The sequence below is a fragment of the Topomyia yanbarensis genome, chromosome 2, assembly GCF_030247195.1.
Source record: "Topomyia yanbarensis strain Yona2022 chromosome 2, ASM3024719v1, whole genome shotgun sequence".
Classification (NCBI taxonomy): Eukaryota; Metazoa; Arthropoda; class Insecta; order Diptera; family Culicidae; genus Topomyia; species Topomyia yanbarensis.
In genome coordinates, this window is record NC_080671.1 from 100,933,811 (window position 1) to 100,948,040 (window position 14,230).

The 14,230-nt window shown below is 37.2% G+C and overlaps 1 protein-coding gene across 3 annotated transcripts in view; it reads right to left on the reverse strand.

The window, feature by feature from the left end:
• LOC131679013 (tyrosine-protein kinase Mer) overlaps nt 1-14,230 on the reverse strand; it is a 424,032-nt gene that overhangs the window by 194,290 nt on the left and 215,512 nt on the right. For all 3 annotated transcript variants that reach the window (XM_058959521.1, XM_058959522.1, XM_058959523.1), the window contains one exon: nt 3,315-3,511. In XM_058959521.1, the coding sequence (XP_058815504.1) occupies nt 3,315-3,511 (197 nt within the window). The remainder of the gene's footprint in view (nt 1-3,314; nt 3,512-14,230) is intronic.

The window sequence follows — 14,230 nt, forward strand, 5'->3', positions numbered from 1 at the left end:
CAAGATTGGATGGTTTTACTTAAAATTGTCCGCTTACAGCTATTTTTTCAAAAATGATTTCAAGTTGAAGTCCGTTTTCGTGTTCCGGGGTGACTTTGATAACCTGCATGTTCACCCACATTAAGTTATTGATGTCAATGTTTTTCATTCAAATGTTTGTTTGAACTAATTCTGGAAAGATACTCAATTGTTAAATAGATGTTAATTGGTATTATACGGAGATTTCAATGTACTGTAAAATTCGAGTAACGAAAATTCGTATAATTTGTGTCCAACTAGAATAAAAGATTCTGAAAACCTTCAAAACGGCTAAAATTGTTTTGTTTCAGTGTTTTATCAATGTACAAAAAGTTTCATCCATTTTAACACGTTGGAATATCGAACAATAAAAAAATGTTGCGAATTGTAGCTTAAAATAATTTGAAATAATTGACAACTAGTTTCACAAAAAGTGTAGTAAAAATAAACAAACTCTTAAAACTAAATTAACATATCCCAATCTAAAGGAAAATAAAAACTCGCTTGTAATTTATTACTCTTGCTCAAATCTGAGATTTATTTGTTTTATAAAAAATAGACACTTTACGAAGCTTCGTAAAAATCGGGTAAAGTCAAATTTCGGTTTTTTGTAGTTTTTGTACCCAAAAACCGAACAATCCCAAGCAACCAAAAGTTCGTATAAGGAAGCTGCATAAGCTTCTCGTTTTAAGTAATTTTTCAGTGCGTTTTATGTTCTAATAGCGGCTTAAGCAGCTTTCAAGTTCCATTAAAGCTTAAGCAGCTTGGAAGTTCGCTAAGAACTTTATGTGTACTTTAAAGTGTGCTTTTTAAGTATTATTCGAACTTCTGGTTGCTTGGGAATATACTCAAAAAGTATAACAAATCAGTATTTTATAAGTTTAGAGTAAAAATCATTTCAAATTGAAATGATTCGGTAGACTATTCTGGTTTAATAAGCGATCTACGAAAAAAGTTTCGAGTGATCAAAGTCACCCCGATGATCAAAGTCACCCCGGTTTACGGTACTTTGAGAATTTACGAAATATCTGGTCCAGTCTGATATTTTCTTGTTCGTTTTCTGTTGTGATCCGTGTTCAACGAGTAACGACTCCGGAATTTCGTCTTAAAGGAAGTTATGAAACATGGTTTTGTTCATTTTTCTAAGATTATGTGAAGTGTGTTCAATTTGGAAATAAAATTTGAGGACAAGCAAAAACCTTGCATCTATAAATTCTGATGAAATGAATCTACCCCAAAAGATAACAAACATGGATCCAAAAGTCAAAGAGCTTTTTTCTCTTTCAATCATATTTCTTTTAATGTTGATGAGGACAAACAGGATTCTCAACCCAAAGTTGCAATAAAATCCGTCGTTTATTACAATGACTCGAACTGACTACCTTAGTTCATCAAATATAAAGCTTTGAATGTAACCCTAGAACGTTGCACTGGGGTAAAATATACCCCACGCCATCTTTGGAGCCGTGTGAAGACGAGAATTCGGCATTTACTGACATGGGACCCTAACTATATTTCAATCTAGAGTTCTTAGTAAGAGTAGGATAAGGTGATATAACCAGTTTGCTTGTAGCCTTCGTGGAAGCAGGTGTCAAAGTTGGCGCGGGGTACATTTGTACCCCAGTGTACGGTTGCCGTTAATGTTTCGTCAGGGTTCGTGCTGTCAGTGGAAATGTCATTCGTGATAATATCAGTTTAAATACTGGTTGTTTTACTACTAAAGCAACAATTTGTATTATATATTCGTTTTTAATCATTTATTCAATTAATTTAATTTAATTTTGAAGTAGACACAAAATCGCTCTCATTTTTGCTGATTTTTATTGTTTTATTGTTTATTTTTAATAGTTTTTTAAAATAATGACTCGCAAGTATAATTTGCGCACAGTATCTGCTGTGACGGTAACGTTGCGTGTTACAAATGTATTACTGATCAGAAATATTTTTTTCATTTCAATTTACACCCCATTTAGTAGTATTTTTCAAAACCGGATTTTCAAACTTTCACTCTTCCAAATAATTGCACTTTTTCAAAAATTTTGAAATTCTATTTCATACGGTTTCTAGACCAATCTTTCAACTTTTAGAATCATTTCATTTTTTTTAAATCGGTTGAAAATTCGCAAAGTTATAGTAATTTTTATGAAAAAAGTCAAAACCACGATCTTTTCAATTTTTTTTGTTCAAACCAATTTATGTATCATTGATTCAATAAATTCCGTACTTGCACTCACACATCTGTTTTCGCAATTAAAAAACGAAGAAAATGATGTATTATACATTTCTTTTGTTTGCATTTTTACCTGCGAAAATTTCGATCAAACTCGTGGGGTACGTTTGTACCCCAGTGCAACGTTCTAGGGTGGAAAACGCAAGTGCAACGTTCTAGGGTTAAGCCAATTGTATTTTACCAGGCAGGATAGGATCAGGAAGAAAGGTCATTCTAGTTTACATGAGCTATCTCCTAGAGCGCGAAAAGTAATGAAAAAGTCATGATAAAATCCGTTACTACATTAATGAACATCTTGAAAAGGTATAAGATTATCGAATAAATTTGGACAACACCTTTCCACACCTTGTTCATAAGTGTCAATATCGCCCAAGAACCGGAATCTGAAAATATATTTTTTTCTGCTGAGAATGGGACTTTGTAAACATTAAAATTTATCGGAATTTACTGTTCATTTAAACCCAACATTTTTTTTGTAAGTCCTTGTTAATCGACTTCTTAATCCATATAGGCCCAGCGCACACCTAAAAACTGATGAAATTTTAATAACTTTCTCGGGTGATTTTACATCGATTTATATAGCTTTCTACGAAATTGTAGACAATGAGATTTTTCGTCAAATTCTCATTTTTAGTATTTTTTGAATGTCTATAGTACCAATTAGTAGCAAAAATGCGAATTAATTTCATTAAAGCTAACGTTTAATTTTACTTTCAAATGAAAGGGAAAAGTCCATTCTTTCATATCCCGAAGTTTTACAGATGCCGATTTTTTTTGAATAAAGTTGTTCGACAAAGACACCGTGAATCAGTATGTATACAGTCGTAGCTTTAGTATGTAAATATAATATCTATAATTTCAAGCATAATACTCCCTACGCATTACAAACTACGGACCGTCACAAGATTAGCATTATTAGCCTTGAACAAGACACATTCAATGGTTGCATTAATTTGTCAAGTTAATAATTATACAAACAGAAAGTTGTTATAAATTCGCTCAGATGGGACTACCATTGATCGGCGCACCAATGCTGTCGCAAAGGATAAACATCAACCGTACGTACCACGTCTGGGTGCAGCTTCCACGTAGCATCTTCTGCTATCGTACAACCGCACATGGACGAGAAAAATAGTTTTGTTTCCTGGAAAATCGGTCACATTGAAGGTATAGCTTCCGGTTGGCTCTGCTGGCAAAACAACTGACTTTTTGCTGCTCTCCGATCCGCCCCAGACCAGATCCTCATTCAGACCACGGCGAATGCTGCAAAAAAAAAACAGAATAACGTTCCGTATAGTTGGCTGGAGTCAATAAACTGTACGCTCAACGGTAGCATGACATTTATAAAAATATGTGTAGGGGAACCGGGGGCAAGTCCGACACCTTAAGCGCAATCATTTTTCTAAAATTTCACAAAGCTCCTAGCATTGATTATTCTGCGCATAATCCTTGTTTAGATGGTTCTTAACAAGACATAATTTTTTCAGCGTCTCAGAAAATTGGATTCATTAAAAATTATTGGTTGCCATAAAATGGAGAAAAATGTCATTTTAAAAACGCTGCGGGTAAGACCGACACCCCAAAGGGGCAAGAGCGACACACTTTTTAACTTTCTTTTCGTCCAATTTTTTCATTAAAAATGTGTTGTGTATGTGTGATAAAGTGTAATCATATGTATATGAGTATGTGTAATGCAAATACATGCTTTCTGGAGTTTCATCGCGTAGCAAGAGGAAGAGCATTCGAATGTGTGGTGTTACGAATAAATAATGTCACTTGTATTATTTAAAATTTGTATTATTTAAAATTTGATAACTGAGAACAGTCGTGGGGTGTCGGACTTACCCACAGTGTCGGGCTTGCCTCCAGTTCCCCTATGAAAGTCTACGAACGTTTAGTATGCTATAGGCAAAAATGTGTTTTCCGTTGAATAAATGTATTTACCAAGAATTCTTTTTGTTGTAGCTCTATCCAATAAGTCCACGTAGGTAACAAATAAATGTATCTAAAGGGCCGTGCTTCACCAGAATGGACAGTCTCACGCAGAAAAGTGCTGGGGTTAAAACAAACCCCTCAGAAATATTTTATTGCAATGAGGAATTCCATGAGGAAAGTGGCCATAATATGACCATCGTCGATTCTAACAAAACTTGGCAGTTGTGTTCGGATTTATGAAGCGCGCTGATGTATTTGCGTGCATTACTTTTAAAACAAATTGATCGGTTACCGTATTTTATACAGCAAAACTATCTATGGAAAAATTAAAGGGAATGAAAACTTCTGCCCGAAAAAATATACACTGAAGATAATGTTGCGACATTTTTCACAAACACAAAAATTAATGGTAAAAAATTAAATTAGAGGAAAACCCATTTTTTAATTTTTTGTCTTTTGTCAAGGAAAACCTAAAGAGAAAAGAAACATTTAAAATGCAATTGCGGAATGGAGAAACTATCAGTAAAAAAGTTAGTCTAGCGATAACTTTAATCATGTTTTTAAATTTCACACAAATTGAAACAAAATTATAATTGAGTATGAAATGTTTTTCTAAATGTCATTGTAAATCAAACTGCACTTAACGAAAATCTTTCAAAACGCGATAGTTTTCGAGACAATTGGAATTTAATTTAAAAAAAAAGACTAATTCGTCGCATTATGCCTGTTTGTAAGTTGAAAGTTTTGTTCCACGAAACGTAATTATTTCATTTCATTACGACCTTTTCATAAGTTATCCGTGCTTATTCAACAAGGACAACCTTCATCTGAGTTGGAAACACCGTGCCGCACGGTATCTACAACGCGCATTCGCAATACAAACACATTGCTTCTTCGGTGTTTTTGCGATATTCGCGTTTTATTTTTCGACGAATACACGAACGAAGTGCTTCTTCAGTGGTGAAGTGGTGAACAGTGAAAGATTGGTGAAAATAGGTTCAGAAACGACGGAAAAAAGAGAATTTTTCTTTTGCCCACGCGGTGCTATAGAGTTCTATGCAAATGATTTCACTCACACTACTTGGGGGTTTGTATTCCTCCAGCTGTCATATGAAAAACTGTCAGCCAATTTAAACAGGCTCTATCCCATTTGGCATAATGTCATTTGGCATAATGACCTTTGGCATAATGCTATTTGGCATAATGACCATTTGGCATAATGTGAATTTGGCATAATAGTCATTTGGCATAAAGGTTATTTAGCATAATGGTCATTTGTCATAATACCATTTGGCATAATGCACAGTGGCTCAAAACAGCGTTTTGAGGTACTTAATTCACTGGAGTCAAAACTGTCCATATTAGCGATTTCACATATTCTACAATGTTTGTGTGTGTAAAAAGCGCCATCTTTTGGTAATATTTTTTTTTTTTTAAATGATCATAGTAGGCTGCAGAAAATTTAACTTTTGAACCGAAAGAGATAGCGCTTGACTGTCTTCGACAAAGTTGTAGAGGAGAGCATTTTTATAAATTTTGCAGAAGACATGTTGTCTCTGTCACTCATAGTAATCGAGTTATGAGAAGTTCTCTATGGTGAACTCCTTCATTTCCTATTTTCACTCATAACTTTTCTATTTCTGATTTTTCGCATTAACAATGTTCTAAGGTATTTTTTATCATCATAAAACACACAACTTTTCCGAAGAGACCAGATAGCTGTGAATGCTGTGTAAAGACTTATAGCTGATTTTGATTTAATTTTGGCCTGTTTTTGAACCCGTGTGACCACACTATCGGCAAAAAATGTAATTATACTATCTATTATTCTAATAGGACTAGGTTTCACCTACAAAACGAAGGTAAAATTGTTTGTCCATAAGCACCCGTTCAAAAGTTATACACTTTTGAAAACTTTATGTCTGGCCCTCCTGAAGTCGCGTGAATGGCTCACTGAACGAGTAGGCGCTGGTGTTCAAAGACGCTTTCGCTTGATTTCCGGAGTGACGCGCACTCTGTGTACTAGTGCGTCTACCGCAAGGTTAACACTGATATTGAATGATTTTCCAATGGGTGATATACACTTTCATCTCGGTCCGGTTTATACCGTATGAATTTTAGTTTTAGGTTAGTTAGTTTTAGGTGGAATTTTCGTCGGTCTTCGGGGCATCAGTCGGTTTTTGCTTAATGACTTTTTCCACAAGCATCGGATCGTTCTGCGGTCTTCTAGACTTTGTTTCCTTGGCAAATTTCCTATAAAAATCAGACGTCTGTTTGTTTTTGGGAGATGACGGGCGACTCTTGGGAGAATTGATTTGCAAAGGACGGTTTTCCCATGCGGAGTCCCGTGTAAGCATTGGACCGTGGGCGCAGGGATGTAGTTTCGTTGATCGAGCTGGGAATTTGCGGGGTTGTTCTGGGGGCTGAGTGGGGCCCAGAAAGTTGCTCGGAGGCAAATTTTATTTTTTTCATATAACCATGTCCCACTCTAATGTATATGTGCACATAGGTGTGTGCGAATATATGTGTGTGAATGTGTGCATGAGTGTGTATGTATACATGTATACATACGTCTTTTCATATGTATGTATGCAGGCATGCATACATGTGTGCTTGTATGTATATATGTGCATACACTGGATATTTGAAAGTAGATCGCGATCGGTGGTCCGGCGAAACTTTGCCTTAGAGGTTGGAGGTAGGTACAGCCCGCGGGGGCTATAACTCGATATGAGAAAAGACTAAGTTGTGGCTTTATTTAAAAGTGCATATTAAAAATACTCTTATCTTGTGTTCTTACTGCCCAATTCTCAAACGAATATTGATATCAGACTAGCTCGCACTTTTAGCAATACTCCTACGGCCGGCTGTTTGGAGTTGAAATTGCTGTAGTTTAGGGAGAAACTAAATCACTCTCGATGGCCGGCTATCCAGAGTTTAAACACAAGAAAAATCATAACTAAATACATTTTTGCTCTGAGTATACGTGTACTCGGAGATTAACTATCCCACCGCATAAAACATATTCATTTTGTGGTCGCATTGCCTGCTTGTGGCGAATCCTAGACCTGTACCTGTCCTTCAATCCAACTCCGTAATACCTATGGAAGCGTCGCTGAGTCGGGGGCCTTCCATAAGTAGGTATTACATCAACATTTCCTACCCTATCCTAAGTATCGGTGAAGATGGTCGTGGCCGGCAATAACGATTCTCATGCTATTGGTTTACTGAACTCATAAGAGATAAAGTTCATTCCCGATCATTTATCTCACAAGCAAGATGAGTTGAGCTACCTATAGGCAACATGATAATCGTTAGTATGCAATCTACGAATAGCACCGTGCTTCGCAACGCAACGCAACGCAACGCATTGGAAAATCATTCAATATCAGTGTTAACCTTGCGGTAGACGCACTAGTACACAGAGTGCGCGTCAGTCCGGAAATCAAGCGAAAGCGTCTTTGAACACCCGCCTACTCGTTCAGTGAGCCATTCACGCGACTTCAGGAGGGCCAGACATAAAGTTTTCAAAAGTGTATAACTTTTGAACGGGTGCTTATGGACAAACAATTTTACCTTCGTTTTGTAGGTGAAACCTAGTCCTATTAGAATAATAGATAGTATAATTACATTTTTTGCCGATAGTGTGGTCACACGGGTTCAAAAACAGGCCAAAATTAAATCAAAATCAGCTATAAGTCTTTACACAGCATTCACAGCTATCTGGTCTCTTCGGAAAAATTGTGTGTTTTATGATTATAAAAAATACCTTAGAACATTGTTAATGCGAAAAATCAGAAATAGAAAAGTTATGAGTGAAAATAGGAAATGAAGCAGTTCACCATAGAGAACTTCTCATAACTCGATTACTATGAGTGACAGAGACAACATGTCTTCTGCAAAATTTATAAAAATGCTCTCCTCTACAACTTTGTCGAAGACAGCCAAGCGCTATCTCTTTCGGTTCAAAAGTTAAATTTTCTGTAGCCTACTATGATCAATTTTTATAAAAAATAATGTTACCAAAAGATGGCGCTTTTTACACACACAAACATTGTAGAATATGTGAAATCGCTAATATGGACAGTTTTGACTCCAGTGAATTAAGTACCTCAAAACGCTGTTTTGAGCCACTGTGTAATGGTCATTTGGCATAATGCCATTTGGCATAATGCCATTTGGCATAAGGGTGATTTGGCATAACCAATTTGCACCCCGCATTTGCTGAATGTGCGCAAACACGGAGAATGCCTATGCGTTATGAGTGCAGGGAGAATGGTGATTGACGGTCCAGGAAAGATCAGCCTGGTCTACAGTACATTCGACTAGTTTATTTCGTCTGCGTTTTACTATCGAGGCGAGCACTGCACCTTCCCTTTGGTGTTTGCTCTGATGACAAGCAAATAAGAATCTCTCTATAGAGCAGGATTGCCTAAGCTTATAGAAATTGCTGATGAGATCGACGTTGAATTGCATCCAGAAGTGATTTTAACAGATTTGGAAAGGCTCTTATCAATGCGTTTGCCGAAGAGTTCCCTGGTTCAAGGCATAATGGATGTTTTTTTTTTTTTCATTTAAGCATGAACTGGTGGAAATATATCCAACAAAATCGTTTGTTGCAGATTTTCAACAAAAATGAAAACTATTTTAATACATACAAAAAACCTGTTTTAATCCACCTAGCGGTTCAATTGTGTCTTTCTCATTTCTATAAACTACGGCTCGGTGGCAGGTTATTTTCAACATAATTGTGGAAATGTCCATTACATTCTTAGTACTCTTTGCACTTATGCACAATGGCTTGCCAGCCACGAACTTGATGAGATATGTGTCGACGGTGAAACACTTGAAACAAAAAATATCATACTTAATTAGTCTAATCAGCATTAGTTCAATGTTATCTGCCTGCTAACTCATTTTTTCATGCGGGGGTAGTGTGTGAGGAGGGCGAAAATCCCACGAACGAACGACTCCCCAACTTAATTTGGTATGCTTTGAGATATGGTGGTGGTTTAAAGATGATGGGGTTAGGAGGGGGGGGAGGGGTATGAGGACTGGGTGGGGTGTTGGTCTGAGGGGTGATTTAAGGGGATTTTAAAGGGAGGGGAGTGAACAGTAGAGGGGGGGCGTATCACCTCTCCGTACATCCTCAACTACGCCCCTGTTAAAATCCAGAAACCTTATGCCAGCAAAAAAAAAAATTATTAGGATTAGGTTGACGGTTTTCAGAGTGATTTCATAACCTTTCTATATGAGAAAGGCAAAAATGTGCCAAAAAGAACTGAAACTAGAGGAAAAATTTATCGCTTCACAAATCTTGGCGCATATGTCACTAACCTCCGAGAAGAAGCGTCGTACCAAATATCAGATAATTGATGCGAAACTGTGCAAAATTGTTAAGAACTTACAAAATTTTAATACTATTAATTATCTTCAAGCAATAGCAGCAAATCTGGGCTCGCAATAAAGATGATTTTATCATTAAACTTTCTAATCCCTATGACGGCTAATACGAATAAAATCATTGAATATAATTTATTTTGTTTTAATTTGCACATAAACTATTGAAAGAAACAGAACCAGAACAAATGCTTAGTTTACTGAATTTATTTACACAAGGATTTTAAAAGTAAAATTTGCTTTGAGTAAGATATCATAAATTGTAGAAATATGAAATTAGGAATTTGCAAACCTTCGCAAAAATTGCAAAAAACTGGAATTTTTTTTATTGAATATTCTGAAAGTACAACCTTTTGAAAGAATCTGTGAAAAATTTCATCCAGATCGGAGCACTAGATTTCAAATTACAGCCATTTGTAGCGAGCTAGTTCTTCTACGAATGAAGTTAACACAAAATTTTAAACGCAATTATCTCGGAATGAAATTTTTTGAAAAGTACCGTTGCGGTGAACGTGATATCTCAAAGTTTACATCCTCGTGTACTTGAACGGTTCCTTTTTTATCAAAAATTTTTCGATTCTTTGTAATGAATTTTTGTTTAAAATTTAAAACACCAAAAAAACTCAATTTAAAACACCCAAAAACTCAATATTCTCTATTCTATTAGAAAACCGATCCGTTCAACTACATCACATTACATTTTTCTTCAATAATCTTTTGAATTTTTGGAAATCAGTTGAGCGATTCGGCTTGGAGATCTTTCACCGCAAACCTCTGCCTAAAAACACGCTTTGAGGGATGGGCCATAACTCCGACAACCTTGAATATTTTTTTGATTCAATTTCGTTTTTCTATTTTCGATAGTACTACTAACAAACTGTCTTTCGCTTTTTCATATAAGCTTTGCATAAAACACTTTAAAAAAAATTACTAACTTAGCTCACTTTTTCGCCACAACTTTGTATATAACCGCTTGAAGAACAGCTCATAATTAAAAGAAGAATGAATTTTCAGTAAAGTATGTCATTTATCTTTCAATAATTAGGATAAGTACAGACTAGATAGTTCGGTATAAATCATTGATGATTTTCCCTTCTTTTAAAAATGAGCTGTTGTTAAATAGAAAGATTGTCAAAATTTCTTTTTAAAATCTACATAAGTAGAATGAAATCCTTAGATGCTAACTTGTCGTTAATCCAATGTTCACTTTGCCAAAAAAAAATATACCAAATAGAATTATGCCAAAAGGCGTTATGCCAAATGGCGTTATGCCAAATGGTCTTTATGCTAAATGGTCATTATGCCAAATTGCCATTATGCCAAATCACCTTTATGCCAACTGACTATTATACCAAATAACCATTATGCCAAACAACCATTATGCCAAATGGTCATTATGCCATATGACATTATGCCAAATGGCATTATGCCATATCACATTATGCCAAATGGGGTAGAGCCATTTAAACATTTGAATCAGCTCTTCTAAAGTTTTTATAATGGTGTTGAAATGCTCTATGTCGCTGTAAAACTTATTCGGGAGACGTACAGTTCCGGTTGGTCAGATTCCACCATAAAAATAATCCGACCGAAAAGTTATTTTCGATTTGTTTCCTCCATCTATGACAGGTGGATGAAACCAAACCGTTGAACACAATTAGGACCTTTGACCGGTAAATTTTTTGACATCTATCCACCTAAAAGGGCGATTTTCATAGGTAGGTCCGAATAGCCTGGGGTTCCTCTATATATTAGATTGGCAGACTTTTTTCGGAATGGTAACTGGCTCCAGAAAAACTTTTTCGGATACTTCTGGGGCCCTATTCTCACAGTTACGTCACCTAGTGACTAGAAGAAAATTTCCTTCTAGTCACTAAGTGACGTGACTGTGAGAATAGGGCCCCTGGTTTACTCACAAGAATTTTTAAGCTCGCATGTAGAAATACAGGAAATATCGGTAACGGAAACAAAAAATTCAGTAAAAATACCAGCATCATCTTATGTATCCTAAACTCCTCAGATGTCGACGAAAGAAGCAACATCGCAGAAAACTGCAAATTGGTCCGACTTGTGGTAAAACGATATTGTAATGTTGAATGCTGCGTCTCTTTCTCGCACATGCTTTTCAGTGGCGGCGCGAGGTGTTTTGGCGCTCGGGGCCAAAAATTAAATTTGCCGCCTCTTCAATAATGAATTTTGAAGAGTTCGATTATTTTCCACCTATTCATATGAAACAAATATGATAAAAGTATTAGAAAATACCTGCATAAAAATCTTCACATTTTATTGTCAATATTTTGTTATTAATATTTATTGTGAAGCCATCACTTGTTTATATATTATTAAATATTTAAATCTTTCTTACTTTCGCTTCATGCAAAAGTTTTACCCTTTTTGGCTATTGTCAAATTGAGTTTGTTACCATTTTTCAATTGATAAACCACCCCCCCCCCCCCCCCCCCCCCGAGGGATAGGCGCGTGAGTGAATAATTCTGAGGATGGCTGAAATTAAATAGGGAAGTAAGCTGAAACGTAAACGGAAAACTGTGGTTTTGATTAATTATCACCGAAAAATATCAACTGAAAAACGGTAACATTCATGAACGGTGACTAAAACCTGGAAACAAAAATGGAAGCTGCATTGTATAAATATTTCCGGCTTATCTATTAAATTTATAATCTTAAATTTACCTGAAATTGATTACTTAGAACAGTGGTTTTCAATCTGTTTTCGTTCAACGTACCTCTTTCTGAAATTTTTTGCCATCATAACCCTGTCAGAAAAAAATGATTTTCAATTGAACGAAAACATTAACTTCACAATCAGAAACCTGTTCCTGAGCACTCTCAGTAAGTATTTCAATTTATGACACACTGAAACGATATATGAAGACAAACATCCGACGGGAACGTATCAGGAATCAGAATATACTGGCTTAAATGGCACGTTCCCCGTATGTAGTCAGGGATTTAGACTGTCTTCGACTACCTTTTCCATTTTTGATTCATAGCAAAAAAAATTGTCTTTTTCGGGACCTTCAGCGTTAAAAACTTTTCTGCCCGGTCATTTTTAACCAATTTTCAATTTCTGTGTTCTGGAAAAAACGAGAAATGACCTTCCCAACAGTATGTGTTATGTTCTTTAAAATACTCTGATCATAACTTAACTGGCGCCATTCTCCATTTTCTACTGTGCTGCCGCGTATTGAACGCAGAATTCTTCTCTACAAACCGAGCAATCGATAACCTACTTCCTTCAACATCCAAGCTTCATGGTTGTATAGAGCAACAGGGAGTATCAGTGATTTGAATAAATCAAGTTTTGCGCGCATTCTTAGGCTATTGGTTTTTAGCTGACTACGCAAACCATGCTCGCAGCAACAACGTCCCTTTTTCCTTTGTGGCTAAAATCGTTATCATATGTAACTAGTATTTGAAGAAGCAGCAGAGGACGAAGGCGGTATGGCAACGGATCTTGGAGAATGCACAGAAGACGATAGGATGCCGGCCCCTGATCTCCAAGAAGTCAAAGAGGAGATCGGTCGGCTGAAAAACAACAAACCTGCCGGTATAGATCAACTACCCAGCAAGCTATTAAAATACGGTGGTGAAACACTGGCTAGAGCGCTACACTGATAATCGCCAATATTTGGGAGGAGGAGATTCTTCCGGAGGAGTGGATGCAGGGTGTTGTTTGCCCAATCTGCAAAAAAGGTGACAAGTTGGATTACTGCAACTGCCGCGCGATCACACTACTTAGCGCCACCTACAAGGTCCTGTCCCAAATTCTTTGCCGTCGATTGTCACAATTTGCAAGGGAGTTCGTGGTGCACTCCCAAGCGGGATTCATGGGTTCCCGTGCCACCACGGACTAAATATTCGCAATTCGGCAGGTTCTGCAGAAGTGTCGCGAATACAACGTGCCCACACATCATTTGTTCACTGATTTCAAATCGGCGTATGACACCATCGATCGAAATCAGCTATGGCAGATAATGCACGAGTACGGTTTTCCGGATAAGCTAACAGGATTAGTCAAAGCGACGATGGAGCGGGTGATGTGCGTTGTTCGAGTATCAAGGACACTCTCGAGTCCCTTTGAATCTCGAAGAGGGTTAAGGCAAGGTGACGGTCTATCGTGTCTTCTGTTCAACGTTGTGTTAGAAGGTATAATAAGGAGAGCGGGGATAGACACGAGTGGCACGATATTCAGGAAGTCCGTCCAGCTTCTTGGCTTCGCCAACGACATTGACATAATGGCACGGAAATTTGAGGCGATGTCGGAAACGTACATCAGACTGAAACCAGCAGGATTGGACTTGCCATCAACGTTTCGAAGACAAAATACATGAGAGGAAGAGGTTCTAGAGACGACACTGTGAACCTCCCATCCCGTGTTCGGTTGACGGTGACGGATTCGAGATGGTCGACGAAATCGTGTATTTGGGCAATCTGGTAACCACCGACAATGATACCAGCAGAGAAATTCAGAGACGGACTTGGCGGGAAATCGTGCCTACTTTGGACTCCGGAGGACACTCCGGTCGAACAAAATCTACAAGACGCTGATTAGCCCGGTGGTCCTCTACGGCCACGAGATCTGGACTATGCCCGTGGAGGACCCACGCGCCCTTGGAGTTTTCGAAC